The 14,724-nt window shown below is 39.3% G+C and overlaps 1 protein-coding gene across 1 annotated transcript in view; it reads right to left on the reverse strand.

The window, feature by feature from the left end:
* NRXN3 (neurexin 3) overlaps positions 1 to 14,724 on the reverse strand; it is a 960,107-nt gene that overhangs the window by 694,591 nt on the left and 250,792 nt on the right. The window contains exon 4 of the mRNA XM_085317601.1: positions 2,015 to 2,453. Coding sequence (XP_085173727.1) covers positions 2,015 to 2,453 — 439 coding nt within the window. The remainder of the gene's footprint in view (positions 1 to 2,014; positions 2,454 to 14,724) is intronic.

Raw genomic sequence — 14,724 nt, forward strand, 5'->3', positions numbered from 1 at the left:
CAACCATTCTCTGATTCTGTGAGACAGACAAGCTGACATCTTTTCTGAATCCTACGTTTGTGACTCTGTTAAGGCAGACCAAATGCTATCCTGAGAAATCAAAAGTACCTAAGTGTCTCCTTTCCAGTCTCTCGGGCACCTTACATGGTGCTAAAAACAAACAAAGAAAATTCCCAGGCATCACTGAAAACAGAGCTGGTATACAAAGGAGTACAACAATGCAAGTGTACAGTGAGCCTTCTAGTAAGATTTTTTTTTCTCTGAGTGGGTGGGATAATGTGTGTGTGTTGTAGCTAATAACCAGCTGAAAGCATTTTCTTGTTCAGCACATTTGGTGTTCCCAGCTAGAAACAGTGACAGGTTTTGTGGACACTTTGTAGGAGCTTTCCCTAGAGACAGGAAGGTTATAGAATGCTAGGCGTCTGTGTCTCAGCTGTCAGATCCTGTCAGAGTATGGAGGAAAAAAACAGCTTTTGTAGCTCTGGCAGCCAGCACAGATCAAAACATACATAAAGCCTAAGGGGACTAGATATGCCAGAGGTTATTTGAGCAAGACTGCCATGCTTCCCCAGCATTTGTGCTCCTTAGTACTTTGCAGTAGTGAATATTTGGATATTCAGGCTGTCAGTAGAGCTTGATGTTTTGGACTGCTTCAGAAATGGGAAGAAGAAGGGGAGATGACACCTAACGAAGGATTAGATGGTTCTAGGTGACCCTGCTTGAGCAGGGAGGTCGGACTAGATGATCTCCAGAGGTCCCTTCCAACCTTACCGATTCTATGATTCTCTAGGTCACTAGCTCATTAAACCTAAATGTCTACTTCGTGACTTATGTGAAGTGAGTTCATTATTTCAGTCCATTTTCTAGAATGCAGGAGTCCTGGCTGGAACCATTCGCTGGTCTGCACATGGGAAAAAAGCCAAGGGCTATACAAGAAGGGATGCTGAACTTCGTTTTCACACCTAACAAAGTCATCACAGGATAAGAATGGTTGATGCTTGGTAAGGGTATGTTGTGGAGAACTCAGTGCCAGTACTCTAGTCATCTGGAGAGACAGAAGATATTAGTCACTAGAACCATTAATCCAGTATTTGTCATCAGTCAGAAATTCAGTAAGAGGGGGAGGGGAGGAAAAAAAAAGAGCGACAGTGAGCATGCAAATTTGTTCATTCTTGTTCAACAAAATGCTTTTTAATTCAGAATCTGTTATCTCCAATTAGTGCTCAGGCCATTGCAAAGGCCTGAGGCAAAGGCCTGTTCAAAGAGCAATAACTAGGCCTTGCATGGTATCTAAATGGTAGTTCATTCAAAAACTCAAGGGAAGCAAATTCCAGCACTGTATTCTCTCCACTGAGAACATTCTGCCACTGGAAACATAAATCAGGGGAGACTGCTATTTTTTGGAGATCACAAACAAAATCCTAAACCTACGTGCAAACATAAGCAAAATTTCTTTTGAAGGAGAAATATGGCCTTGTTTTGAGATCCCAAAGCTCTGTTCATATATTCACAATATCAAGTTACATTATTTCATTATTTTGTTTCCTGATACAGTTTCAGAGTACATCCAGAGTGTGTTAGCTTGATCTACAGCATTAGAAGCAAAGAAATTACTTCATGTTAATTGCACAATAGGTACATTACGAAAAATAAAATTTAAAGTATTTTTGAAGAAAAAGAAGCTGTGAAGAAAAAAAGAACGTAACTGAATGCAAACTGAGATATTTACAAAGTGACCACTAAAAAAATTAATACAATTGCTGAGATAAGTCCAGAATACCTGAAGATTAAGAGATCGCCTCTGTGATGTGCTACCCAAATTTCACAATAAACACCTCATAAAAACCTATCAAACCATTCAAATCTTTGTTTTGCTGGGTAAATATCACTGAAGTAACACTGAATTTTTGTAAAAAAGTGACTTACTTCTAGCAAGTTGTAAAGGCCTCTAAGAACCAACATATGACCCTAGACATAAAAGATGAACCTACTTAAGAAATGATCAGCACTCTACCTGATCTTCCATCTCGTTGAATATCCACATGATACCACTCTCCATCATTGGCTTTCTTCTGGGTGGCCTTCACTTTAATGGTCCCAGAGCCCATGTCCAGCAGCAAGTAGAGGTTCCCATCTAGAAGTTCCACTGCAAAGAAGTCTACCTTTGTATTTTTCTGGCTCCTGGCATCCTTCCTTTCCTGGGGCTTACCATGCGTGAAAAGGATTAGTCCATTGGGTTCAGTGGTTCGGAAATCAAAGGAAATGGAGCCCATCCTTTTGGTATTCCATTTAGGCAGACTGATATAGGCCTCAGGTGTCTCAAAACTGATTGGATCCAGTGTAGCCACATTCTCGCATATGAATTTCACTTCCCCGTAGATCTTCATCTTAGTATCACCAATTCGTGCCAAGCGAGACAGCTCCAGACGAATGTCATTATTCTTATAAACAACCTGCCAGACACAAGTAAAAATATCATACATCAATTCTGTACACTGTACAAATATCCCAATTACTTTCAACCGTGGGAGATAAACCTCTCTCAAAAGAGAGTGGGGAGCAGAAAGGAGACCACACAACAGTCTGATGTTATGACTGAATGAGAAGGTTGAACCAGAAGTGTGCACAGAAATGACTGCAACAGGTGCTCTGTGATGACTATGGATCAAATAAGCAGGCAGAAGAGAACATTTACTGAAGGACAGTGAGAACAGTCTACCACAGACCATCTAAGCTGTAAAAGCTTTTGTACATAAAATACATCTCATGTCTGGTGTCAGGCTGTTCCATTTGCATAAACCACATACTAAATATGTAACAAAGTGTAACTTTCATGTACATCTCTGCTAGCCACAGCAGGGAACTCTTTACCACCTCTGTCATTTCTCTATTATTCCTATAACCCTACTCAACTGCTAGAACAGAGACGCAAAATACTGTAGGCAATTGCTATGAACTGTTGGTAATTGCCCTATGAACCCTAAAAAACTACAAGAAAAAATAAACAAAGACTTAAATTTTCTCTCTCCAAGAAATCTTAAAACTTTTACTGCTATGGGTATACTGCATAGTTTAGTCTAATTTCAAAAAAAACCAAAMCAAAACAAAAAAATTAAGCCATGTCAACACATAAAAGCCTCTACTCATTCACACATCCAGTGCCAGGACTCTTACACTCTCTGAATTAAGGACCAGAGCTCTGGACACCACCCATACAGAGACAGGGACTAGAGAAAGCACAGAGCAGAAATATTTGAAAATAGTACTATTTTTCAGTCACCTTCCATGTTTCCTAAACACAGCACTAGCACATAGATCAAGCAAAAATATTTCTGCAAATAGCAGAGTTTTGAAAGATTTCATGTTCTGCAATACTACTCAAGATTAATTTCTTCTAAGGGGTTATTATTTTAAAATACTTTGAGTTTATTATATCTGGCATACACGCACACACAAATTTGATTTCTTGGTGCTTTCAAAATGCTAGTAGAATGAGTTGTCAGCAATTTACTATGAAAAGAGAAAGGGAAAGATTGTTAGGAAGAGGGATATGAACTGTTAATTCTACAAATACCATCTCATCTGGTGTATGGATAGGCTTAAGAAACATGCAGATRTAATGTCTGGACACATATTTGTATTACCCAGTCTGAGGGCTGATAGGCACTGTATGAACAAACAAATAATACTTCTTCACTGGCATTCTATAGGCTGAAAACTCGTTATCAAATTGAGTAGATTGGAGAAGGCTCATTCCAGAATCAGACAAACAGACATAATCCCAGTAGCAACTAGCAGAAATAAACTATGGAATATTATGTTAGCTTGCAGGACACCAAAGTCCGAGAAAAGCATCTGCAGTAAGTTTTAAAAAGCATGTGACAGAAAGGATGGGGGATAAGATCCTAAAGTAGGTGACCTAGGGATGAAAAAAAAATAAATAAAATCACAGTTGAACMCATTCACTTTAAGTTAGGAAGTCCCAGCTTTTGCTAAGCATTAAAGGAGAATTTCTCCATGGCAGCCAGCAGAGCATCTTACCTTCCTACTCCAGAGGCAAAAGATCCTACATTCAGAGCAAAAGTAGAACCCAGTTGTGAACTCCCACCTGGAATCTCAACACAAAGTGGTAACTCCTCGCAGCAAAGGACAGCACTGACCCGCAATAGCTTGTTTTGCTCCAGTTCCCATTAAAACACTCTCACATACTTCAAAAACATCAAGGATATTAATAATCTGCACCACCAATAAAATATACTTTCAGTTTATGAAACTGTAGTAGTTTTATTCTGTGTATTAACCATGTCCAAAAGCTCAGCCTACGGAGACCAAACACCTGGTCCAGATGGTGGAGAAGGTAAATGTATAACTGGTCCCTGACTAATCCAACACTAGTAAAGCTAGAGGCACTCTGAAACTTGTTGCATATCATTTTGAAACAGATTTTATAAAGTACTTATTTACAAAGAGGTTAGTAAACTTCTGGAACTTGCTGCAGGAGGTCATGGGGACAGAGAGCATCACTAGGTTCAAAAAAGAAGTGAAGAATTTCATAGATAGCAGGTCCACAAATAGATCACAGAATCACAGAACTGGTAAGGTTGGAACGGACCTCTGGAGATCATCTAGTCCAACCCCCCTGCTCAAGCAGGGTCAGCTAGCATGTTAGACAGGGTTGCATCCAGGTGGGCTTTGAATATCTCCAGATAAAGGGAATAGGAAGGGATGGACCCTCTAGTAACTCTAATCCAGTGTCAGTGGATGCCACAGGAGCAGGAGGAGAATGTACCACTGAGAGTAGGCATGCTCACATGTGCTCCCTAAATAGCACTTCCTATTGCCACTGTTGGAAGCAGAGTATCAGCTAGATGGACTGTTCTTCAGAACCAACAGGGCATTTCTCATGTTCTTAATGAATCTCTGTATGTAGTAGGTTGTGCACAACCTACTCCTTGCTCCAATGCAAGGATAGCCTGGGAAAAGGTTAACTGGAAATGGTTTGCTATGCTCAGAGTCCTTCTGATGGCAAGCCTCCCAACACCCCTCCTTGAGCTGCAACTCAAACTCAGGCAGGGAATGACTGTAAAATGAGTCATACTTGACAGCATTTCTGACTGCTCCTTCATACTCCCTACTCTCTAGAAAGGATCATAGAATCATAGAATCAGTAAGGTTGGAAGRGACCTCTGGAGATCATCTAGTCCAAACTCCCTGCTCAGCAGGGTCACCTAGAGCATGGTAGACAGGGTTGCATCCRGGCAGGCCTTGAATATCTCCAGAGAAGGAGACTCCACAACCTCTCTGGGCAACCTCTTCCAGTGCTCTGTCACTCTTACAGGAAAGAAATTCCCCTTCAYGTTCAGGYGCAACTTCCTGTGYTTCAATTTCTGCCCATTGCCTCTTGTCCTGTCACATGGGACAATGGAAAAGAGTTCGTCTCTGTCCCCTTGACACCCTCCCTTCAGGTACTTATACACATTGATAAGATCCCCTSTCAGTATTCTCTTCTCCAGGCTAAACAGGCCTGGCTCTTGCAGCCTTTCCTCATAGGGCAGATGCTCCAGCCCTCTGATCATCTTTGTAGCCCTATGCTGGACTGCCCCCAGTAGCTCCATGTCTCTCTTGTCCTGGGGAGCCCAGAACTGGATGCTGTACTCGAGATGAGGCCTCCCCAGGGCTGAGTAGAGGGACAAGATCACCTCCCTCGACCTGCTGGCAACACTCTGCCTAATACACCCCAGGAGACCATTGGCCTTCTTGGCCACAAGGGCACATTGCTGGCTCATGGTCAACCTGTCATCCAYCAGCACTCCCAGGTCCTTCTCTGCAGAGCTGCTCTCCAGAAGGTCAGCCCCCAGCTTGTACTGGTGCCTAGGGTTATTTTTCCCTAGGTGCAGGACTCTGCACTTGCCCTTGTTATCATCTGAAGTAGGCCACCACTACTCAAGCAATTCGTGTGGCCAGCATCTCACTGTTAAAATGTTCCCAGGAAAAAGCTCCTCTCAGAGCTGTACAAAATTGGTCTGGTAGGTACAAGCAGTCTACAGGCTGTAGTTTGAGCTTCAGATATTTTTCTAAATCTGGAATTTCGTGGTTCTGTCGCAAGCTCAACACTTCCCTCTTTATATCAGCTTTCTTAGGTAGGGTCTATGTCATTGAGACATAAGTGTGGAGTGAAACCATACTAACCTCAGTGATGTGTAAATGTGTTGAAATATATATTACGTGTTTACAATATAAAATGACATTTGCTTCTATTTATTCATTTAGGCTAAATGTCAAAGGAAAAAATAAAATTGTTAACTATTTCATCACTTTATGAGAAAGACAAAAAGAGTTGTTCTATTTCATCAACTTATTTTAGAACGGGACAGTGTCTCAAACTTTCTTGTATTTCATTAGATGCTAAGGGAGATTTGACATGTATGACATCATGAGTAAAAAGGGAAAAGAAAAACTCAAAGTATCACATCACAGCAGTAATTTTTGTTCTGACTAAAATTTGTTTTGTTGCATTTGGGTAAAATTACTTAAATACCAGCCAGAAAAAAAAATTCCTTTGATTTTTTAAGGGAAAAGTTCACTAAATTCAACACTTTTAACAGGGCTGGGGCAGATTCCAAACCTTGTTTTCTGGAACTCCAGATAAACAAGATTTAACATTCCTTGATATTTTTAAGATAAAGATCTAACAAAGGAAAAGATTTAAAGCAGACTCAGCTTCCTGGATGTATTTCTATGTTACTAAGGGAAAACAAAAAGACAAAAAACAGGTAGGACCTAATACACTGTCCTGTCCCTTTTGCGGCAATCTTGCAGTTCAAAGCAGATGAAAGGCTAGCTTAGCTAGCTAGCAAATAAATCTACTTCCATATGCGACTCCCTGACTAGCATGAATTTGGTGCAACTCTGCATATTTGGTTTTACCTCAGTATTGAGTTGCTTTGGTGGGCAAGAGAATGCCAAACCTAAACAAATTGTGGCTTTGATGACACTAACTTGGAAGAACTGCCCCTGTAAGATACTACTAACAATTCAGACTATTTCTGACAGTTCTTTAAACTGTACCAGGAAAATCTTGCCCCAGCCTCCTCCATGTATGAGAGGAACAGAAACATAGCATAATAACTATGTGTGATTGTTGGTGCTTAGGTTGCATCTTAGCTATGGCTCAGCGATTTACTTTTGGTAAATTCTACGGGTTGCTGGTAAAAGGAACACATAAGCAGTTTCCAGTTCTCACTTGAGCCATATACAGGTTGCACCTCCTCATTTCACATGCTTAGCACTGGCCTAACTCCTTATCTGTTCTGAGGAAAGGCATGGTGTTTATCTTTGGGTTTGTTGCAGATGACCTTGTATTTCATTAGTGTTAAATGTACCACAGCTGGAGAATCCCCAAGACAGGAAATTCTCAAAAGAATCCGCAAAATATAGTTGCAGACCAGAAAGTCACTAAAAATTGGGGATCTGAGAGCAAGTTTTGAAGAAAGGACAAACAAACCAAGGACAAAGTAAAGCTTGGGCAGGGGGAGGAAAAAGGATATTGAATAGACACAAGAGTTCTGAATCCAATTTTACAAAAAAAAACAGATCACTCAAATGTGAAATCTCTATTACTGTTTGTTGTTCTAGATTATACTCTTAAAAAAAAGCAAAACAAACAACAAAACCCACAATCATAGCCTGAGAAATTGAAGATACAGTTGCATTTAAGGAATAAGTGCAAACAGGTCCACATGGCTGATCTGAGGTCTCATTAATCACCATATTTGGAGAACTGAGGCAGGCTGTCAAAAGATGCAATGCAGAGCACCGCGTAAGTGGTGGTGGTGGTCTCAGCATAGAACACCAAGATCTTGATGAACAATCAGATATACCAGAACTCTCACTACAGTAACCAAAATGATAAAAATAATCCTTGAGTGTATAACCAGGTGAATCCTGAACAGTATAAGACAGACCTCAGAATCTCTAGCTTAGACCATGCTGTAACTGTCACTGAAATATGAAGTCAGCTTCTAGTCTCCACAGTTCAAGACATTTTTAAAATGAGGTTCAGGAATTAGAAAAGTGAATGTAATTAAAGGACTGAAATGCATGTCCCATAGTGAAGAACATTCCAAAGTTCATTATGTTTAATATGCAGAGGTTAAAGGGTGATCTGATCACAATCTACAAGCATCTATGCAGAAAATGAAATCTGGCAGTAGAGGGCTCTTCAATCTGTGTGAGAAAGGATGCAGGGAATGGAAATTGAAGTTAGAGAAATCCACATTTTAAAATATGATTTATTTTTACCAGGAAGGTAATTTGCTATTGAAATAATTTGCTGCAGGTTATGGTGTATTATCTGCTACTGGTAAGCTTTAAATTAAAACAAGATCTCCTTTTTTCACAACAGACATAGATGGGAATTAATTATACAGTAAATCAGTCTAGAGTATCATAATCATTATCATATGGCTCTTTCTGGCCTCATAACCTATGTATCTTTTTGTTTTATTGAAATCAACACATGCCTCAGTGCATTTTTCCAGGACATAAAACATACACTTGCAAAATGTTGAAATTGCCTGGTAAAGGAGAAGATGCCTGTGTCAGTTCTGGTCTGACCTCACAGCAGTGCTTTCGCTGAGGCTCTCCTATATGTGTGTGATATCAGCTTGCAGTTTGTCATTAACCCAAGAGGCAAATAAAAAGTCTACAGTATAGAAGTTAACTCTCTCGTTCCAAATTCAGAAATTTCAAAAATCAGTTTTTAAAAGAGTCACCAGCTGTAGTCAAAGGGAGAGAAAACTTTGGCTCAGGAAACTATCTGCCAGCAGTATAACATACGATCCACATAACATTTTTCTACCTCATAGTTTCATTTTAATAGCAATTTCTGAACTAATTCAGGGTTCTCCAGAATTCATTCACCAAAATATTGGTTGAATGCACACCTCTATAACTCTGTATCAGACCTTGACTGACTCAGAAGGCTACCTTGGCTAAGGCAAGGTACTCTTCTAGTACCATTCTGGGACAGGGCTTCTAGAATGACTTATGAGAAAGCGCAGCAGTGAAAGTAGCGCTCACGAATTTGTCCATTTTTTATCAGCTGSCGTTCTGAACAAAGCTGATTTTGCCTGCTTAAACAGAGACCAGCTTGATTTTGTATCATGTCCAAAAATCTGTATCATAGAGTGTCATAGTGCCTAAGGGAGTCAGAAAGATGATTCCTGGTATGGACATACAAATCCACTTTACAGTTTTCCCTGGAAAGAAGGCAGGAAAAAAAGGGGGAAGAAAAATGACTGGCAAAAGCTATATACAGAGAGCTGAGAAGTTTACGTTTTTAGTTTGAATAATCATTTTATATTCCCAAAATGAAACTAGCACAATGACAAGAAGCTATCCATCAGTACAAAATAGGTAACACAAACTGATGTACTCTAAATAAAGTTAGAATCAAAAATACAACAAAAATAATGATCACCGGATGGAAAGGGAACAGAGGCTCAGGAAACCATTATGGAACAGCACTACCAGAATACTGAAATCCTCACAGAAAAAATATTATCTGTAATTGCTGCAAGTTCATATTCTACATCCTTCGCCGTGAAGACTGATTCTGAATATGGTTTAACAGAGGCACTTCTTTTGACAGTTCAGTTTGTTCTTTAATAAATTGGACCAGTCTAAATGAATGGTCAGGGACGGGGTAGTAAAGAAACACACTGTCTCTGCTAATGAGCAGTAGAAGAACCCTGTGACAGCCCAAGCACTCTAGGGGAAAAAAGAAGAAAAAAATACAGTAAATTAGATTTCCTTAAAATCTACTGAGAAAGAAGAATTTGTTTTAAGCTGAGCCAAAGACAAAATGGCAATTTAGTTCTGAGTTTTCTTAAAAATGGCAACATTGCAATTCTGAAGCATTCAAGGAAATTCTCCAGCTAAACATGTGTTAAGAAGCTTCACTCATGGGTTAATGAAAGCCCTAATCAGATGGCTTTTCACAATGATGAAAAGTGTGTCTCTGCAATCAAGTGAAGACAGAGATAGAGAGGGAACAACAAAAGTGAGAAAAAATGATGTGCTAGACTTGGTAAGTAGCCAATATTCAATCCCTCTACAATTTGGTGCTGTTAAGCAGGAAACAGCTTTGTCTGCAGGCTGCACACAGGCATGCTCCGAAGGCGAATGGCCACTGATAGTCTGGCAATTTAGCAGATGATGCCAGCATCATGAAAAGAGGCACTAACCTGGAGGCTGCTTAAGTTTAGCTTGCTAGGGAGAACACCTCATAAGCTTAGCCCAGCTGTTCACAGGTTGCATCCAGCRTCTCACTGATTCTTTATTTCTGTCATAGGCTGCCCTTTCACCAGCTGCACATATCACTTCTCAGAACAGCTAACTACAAAGACATACAGCTCAGAGCCTAAGATGTCCTTAAAGTCATCAGCACTGAACAAGACAAGCTCCTGCAACTTAATAAATTACGACCTATCAACTGATCCACCAGAACTGCGTGTTCCAGGCCTGTCCCAACCAGCAAGTAGAAACTAACACTTACATCTGCTAACAATACATCTGCTAAGAATGTTTTACTTTGTAATTGGGACAGACTGTGCATGCAGTGCTCCAAGACTTCAGTAATAGGTAGCAAAAGCTGCTGTACTTCTTTAAAGAATGTTAAGCAGACTGTTTCTACCTGATATGAACATATTTGAGAGTTCCCTGGGGGATAACAACCGTATTTGTATGTACATAATCATCATTCAGCACAGTGATGGAGTCTCTTTGCCCATCATGACAAAAAATACATTGAACACCAATGATAAATAACTGAAACCAGACAAATAAGATTCAAATGTGATTTGTGCTATGTTGTTAAAGTAATGTGATTTTGCATTTAATCTAAATTATGTTTAAGAAAGAATATGTGTTTATCTAGTCAAAGGAATACGGTGGTGACTAGAATGCTTAAGCAATAACAGGACTATTTCAAGCTTCCCTGGGAAATCTTTTCCACCTTGTAAATCCATTACAGGTGCTGAATAACTTCAACTTTGTGGAAAGCTCTAGAAGAGAAAAGAGACTGTTTTCAGTTCAGAACAGTTCTAGGAAGATGCAGAGAAATGTTCCTTGAAGTACGATATAAAGAAAGCAACAAAAGAGATTCAAGATGTGAGTATGAAAGGGCTGAAAAAGAAAAGGGGAGTGCCTTAATTTGCTCTATTGACAACACAGTAAAAATAGTTGTTAAGAAAGACTCTTATGCTGAAAAATAATTTTTCCTTAACGGCACCAAAGACAGAAGATTCAGTACTTTAGTGTAGTCAAAACTATCTTTTAGGTCAAAGACTACATCTCCACATCTCATGGAGGATCTCAGGACATCTGAGTGTGTTCACAGTTATTGCAGAGCTAAAACCAAACCAAACTATGCAGATAGTATCCAGAGCAAGATTAAGCCAGATCAAGGTCCACCTTGCTGCTTTATCTTTTACCTCAGAAGACACAAAGAACAAAAATTACTCTAAATGACTTTCTGAAATAGCATTGAAGTTCTTTGTCTTAAAATCAACCAGATAACATATGAGAGAGAAAAAGATTCTAAACTTTCAATTAAAAATGATTAGTGAAAAAAAGAAGAGTTACTTTAAAGCTATTCCTTAAATATTAATATCTACCTAGAGCTGGCTACAGTTTTGCATACACTGAGCCTGGCGTTTCTGAAGTTAGCAGTGAATATCGTTAACTGAATAAAATGTGAAATGCTCCACAACCTTACATATTCTTGGTGTTACATTACAACATCTGAATTACAGAAGTGCATTGTGTTGTGACATGACCTACTTATTAGACCCCTTCCTTTTAATAGGTAGCACTAAGGGTAGAATTTATTTTAATCACATGGGTGAATTTCTGCATTCTCCGCTCTGGACTATACTGACTGCTAATTCACTCGGTCTATCACTGAAGAAAATCTTGATTTCTAAGAGAATACCCCCACCATTGTATCTTGAGACCAAGGTGATGGACACATTAGAAATTATAAATACTCTTTTATAAAAAAGGCATGACATTGTATAGAGGGGGATGAAGTCTTCCTAACTGCAGGAGAATTGATGCTGGAAGATTCTGCATTAGTCTCAGACTAAGTTCTTTTTTCAGTTCCTGAAATGGTACTACGTAGGCAGCAGTAAGATTAAGCTTCACATCAATGCTGCATCCTCGATCTAAAAAGAAACTCTTCACGCCCTTTTCCTTCCTTGACTCTCACCACAGGCGTGAAGATTTGAGTTACCATTACTTCATTAGAAAACATTAATAAATGTAGCACAGAGATTAAGGCCAATAATTAAAGATTACTAAGACTTTCTATTTTTTTCTATCATGTTTTCAGATGCCTGGAACTACAGAATTGAGTTTCAATTTTTTCTAGTAGGACTGTTTAGGCTCAGATGTGTATATCAAGAGGCATGAACCAAGCAAATGATCAAGAGTGCACGTTTAGATAACAGTAAACGAGAGAAAAGTATCAGTGAATTTCCCTCCACATGCCTCCATTCTTCAGTAATGGCAAATCTATATAACACATTCTACCTATTAAGATACCAATTATCATCACATCCAAAGGTAAAAAGATGAGGCCTCATGCCACAGTTCATTCTAGTTAAGGTGTCTGTGTCCTCTGAGCTGTCCTGGGACCTGGCTCTTTGTGCTGCCTTTTTAGACAACCTGAACCGAAGCCATCTTAAAACCTCACTTGTCATCACAGTAGTCAATCGCAGCCTTCACTCATACAATAGTTACCAGGAATGCATATGGGACTGGCCAAAAAAAGCAGTTGTGGCTTATCATACTGCAGAAAAGGGTGCTCTCAATGGCACTCTGAAGAGATTTAAGTGCAGTTCAGGTTTTGTCTCAGCTGTATTCTCCCATTCACTCAAAATCCCATATGGAATGCACTTCCTGAAGTTATAGTCTATACAGTCAACAAAATCAGCCAATCTTTTTGGTTACGCTTGAAACTTAGTGTAGACTCCACTACAACTTTCAGCCAAGCTTAAGACAATTAGTTTGCTTTTTAAAGAACAGAAAGAATATTAGTGAAGCAAGATCAAATTCAAAAATGAGGGAATACAAGTAAAATTATCTGTATAGACTCAAATTCAGTCCTCTTATCCATATACTTAATGAATTCATTAATTCCATGATTTCACTATTTTCTATGCTTGTAGAATTAGTTGTAGGATGGACTATGAATTGATGAAGAACATTGTTTTGTAGTGGAAATAGCAACCTTGTTCTTTCCTTGTTGCAGAGACTTCACGATGAGGAGTGAGTGATTACAGAAGATAAGGTATAGTTTCTGAATTTCTTAAAATATTACCTTTCACAGACTTTCTATACAAAGGAAAAAAAGTTGCTTGAACCCAAACACTTTGCAAGAGAATATTCCTCATTCTGCTGGCCAACCTGAGGGCAGAATTAGTTTTGTAGAAGTGCTCATTAGGCAAAAGTTGTAGTGAAAACAATGAGATTCGTTCTTTTCTGCTACATGCTGATGGCAATGCTCTGTTCTGAGAAATTAGACTTAGTTTTCTCAGTCTGGTCCTAAAACTAGCTGATGCTTGATGAAGAAAGGGCAAGGGCAAGGGCAAGGGGTTGATATTTGACCATAGTAGAAGTCACCCTCTGTGTATTAGCCAAGTTTTTAAGGCATTTCACCATGGATTCCAAGGCATAAAATTGAACTTCCCTCCTGCTTCATGTTCTATTCAACCTCCATTTGGCCTGGTAACAGAGGAAAATAAAAGCATTAGGATAGGGAAGCCAAGACAGCCAGAAATGATGCTCCTCCCCTGTGTCACAGGCCATAGACACAGAGCTACTTCATGCTAGGTCTAAAAAACAACTTGTACCTAGGACATATCTCTGGATATCAGAAGGGCAACGAGAAGTTAYGTTAGTATTTTACAGATATCCATGAATATACAGTAATGAGGAGGTTCTATGCTCTACACAGAGCCTAGATAGTGCACAGAAAACAGTGATAGCAGAAAGAAGCACTTAGTGCTTAGCACACACACAGAAAATCATTAGCTGGTGGATTGAATGAGACAAGCATCCTGAAATGTATGAAGAGGAGTACAGGCTGAGAGGAGTACTCAGCTGAAGGCCATGTTCAGTTTGGAGAACTGCACTTCAAGAAAGGAGTGGGCCAGTTAGAAAGAGTCCAGAGGACAGTGATGAGAATAACTAGACGTCTAGAAAATGGAAGAAAAGATTGAAAACATTACTTCTTTTTAACACAAAGAAGAAAAAACTGAAAGGAGACGTACAACTGTTCAAAGGCTGCTACAGAGAGGAAAGGAACAATCTGTTCTTTGTGTCCATGTTGAAAAGAACAAGAAATAATGAGCTAAAATTGCATCAAGGAAGTGTTAGAATTCACATTAAGAAAAGTTTTTAACTTAAGAATCATGAAACACTGAAACAGCTTGCCTGATGAGCAAGCACTACTGGAGACCTTTAATAACAGGTTTAACAAATGTCTGTCAAGACTTGCATATTTAGTTTACAGCAACATTCACCAGTTACAGGATACCCTGCTCATTGCAAATTCATGCTGAATTCATGCAAATTCAGCTAGCACAAGCTAAATCTGCCTAGCTTGGTTCAGTGATAAGTATGCAAGGAAATGATTATTGTCAAGTGTCTTAAGGATTT

This window comes from Rhea americana, unplaced genomic scaffold (assembly GCF_003343005.1).
Source record: "Rhea americana isolate MKP2758 unplaced genomic scaffold, rheAme1 scaffold_5, whole genome shotgun sequence".
Taxonomy (NCBI): domain Eukaryota; kingdom Metazoa; phylum Chordata; class Aves; order Rheiformes; family Rheidae; genus Rhea; species Rhea americana.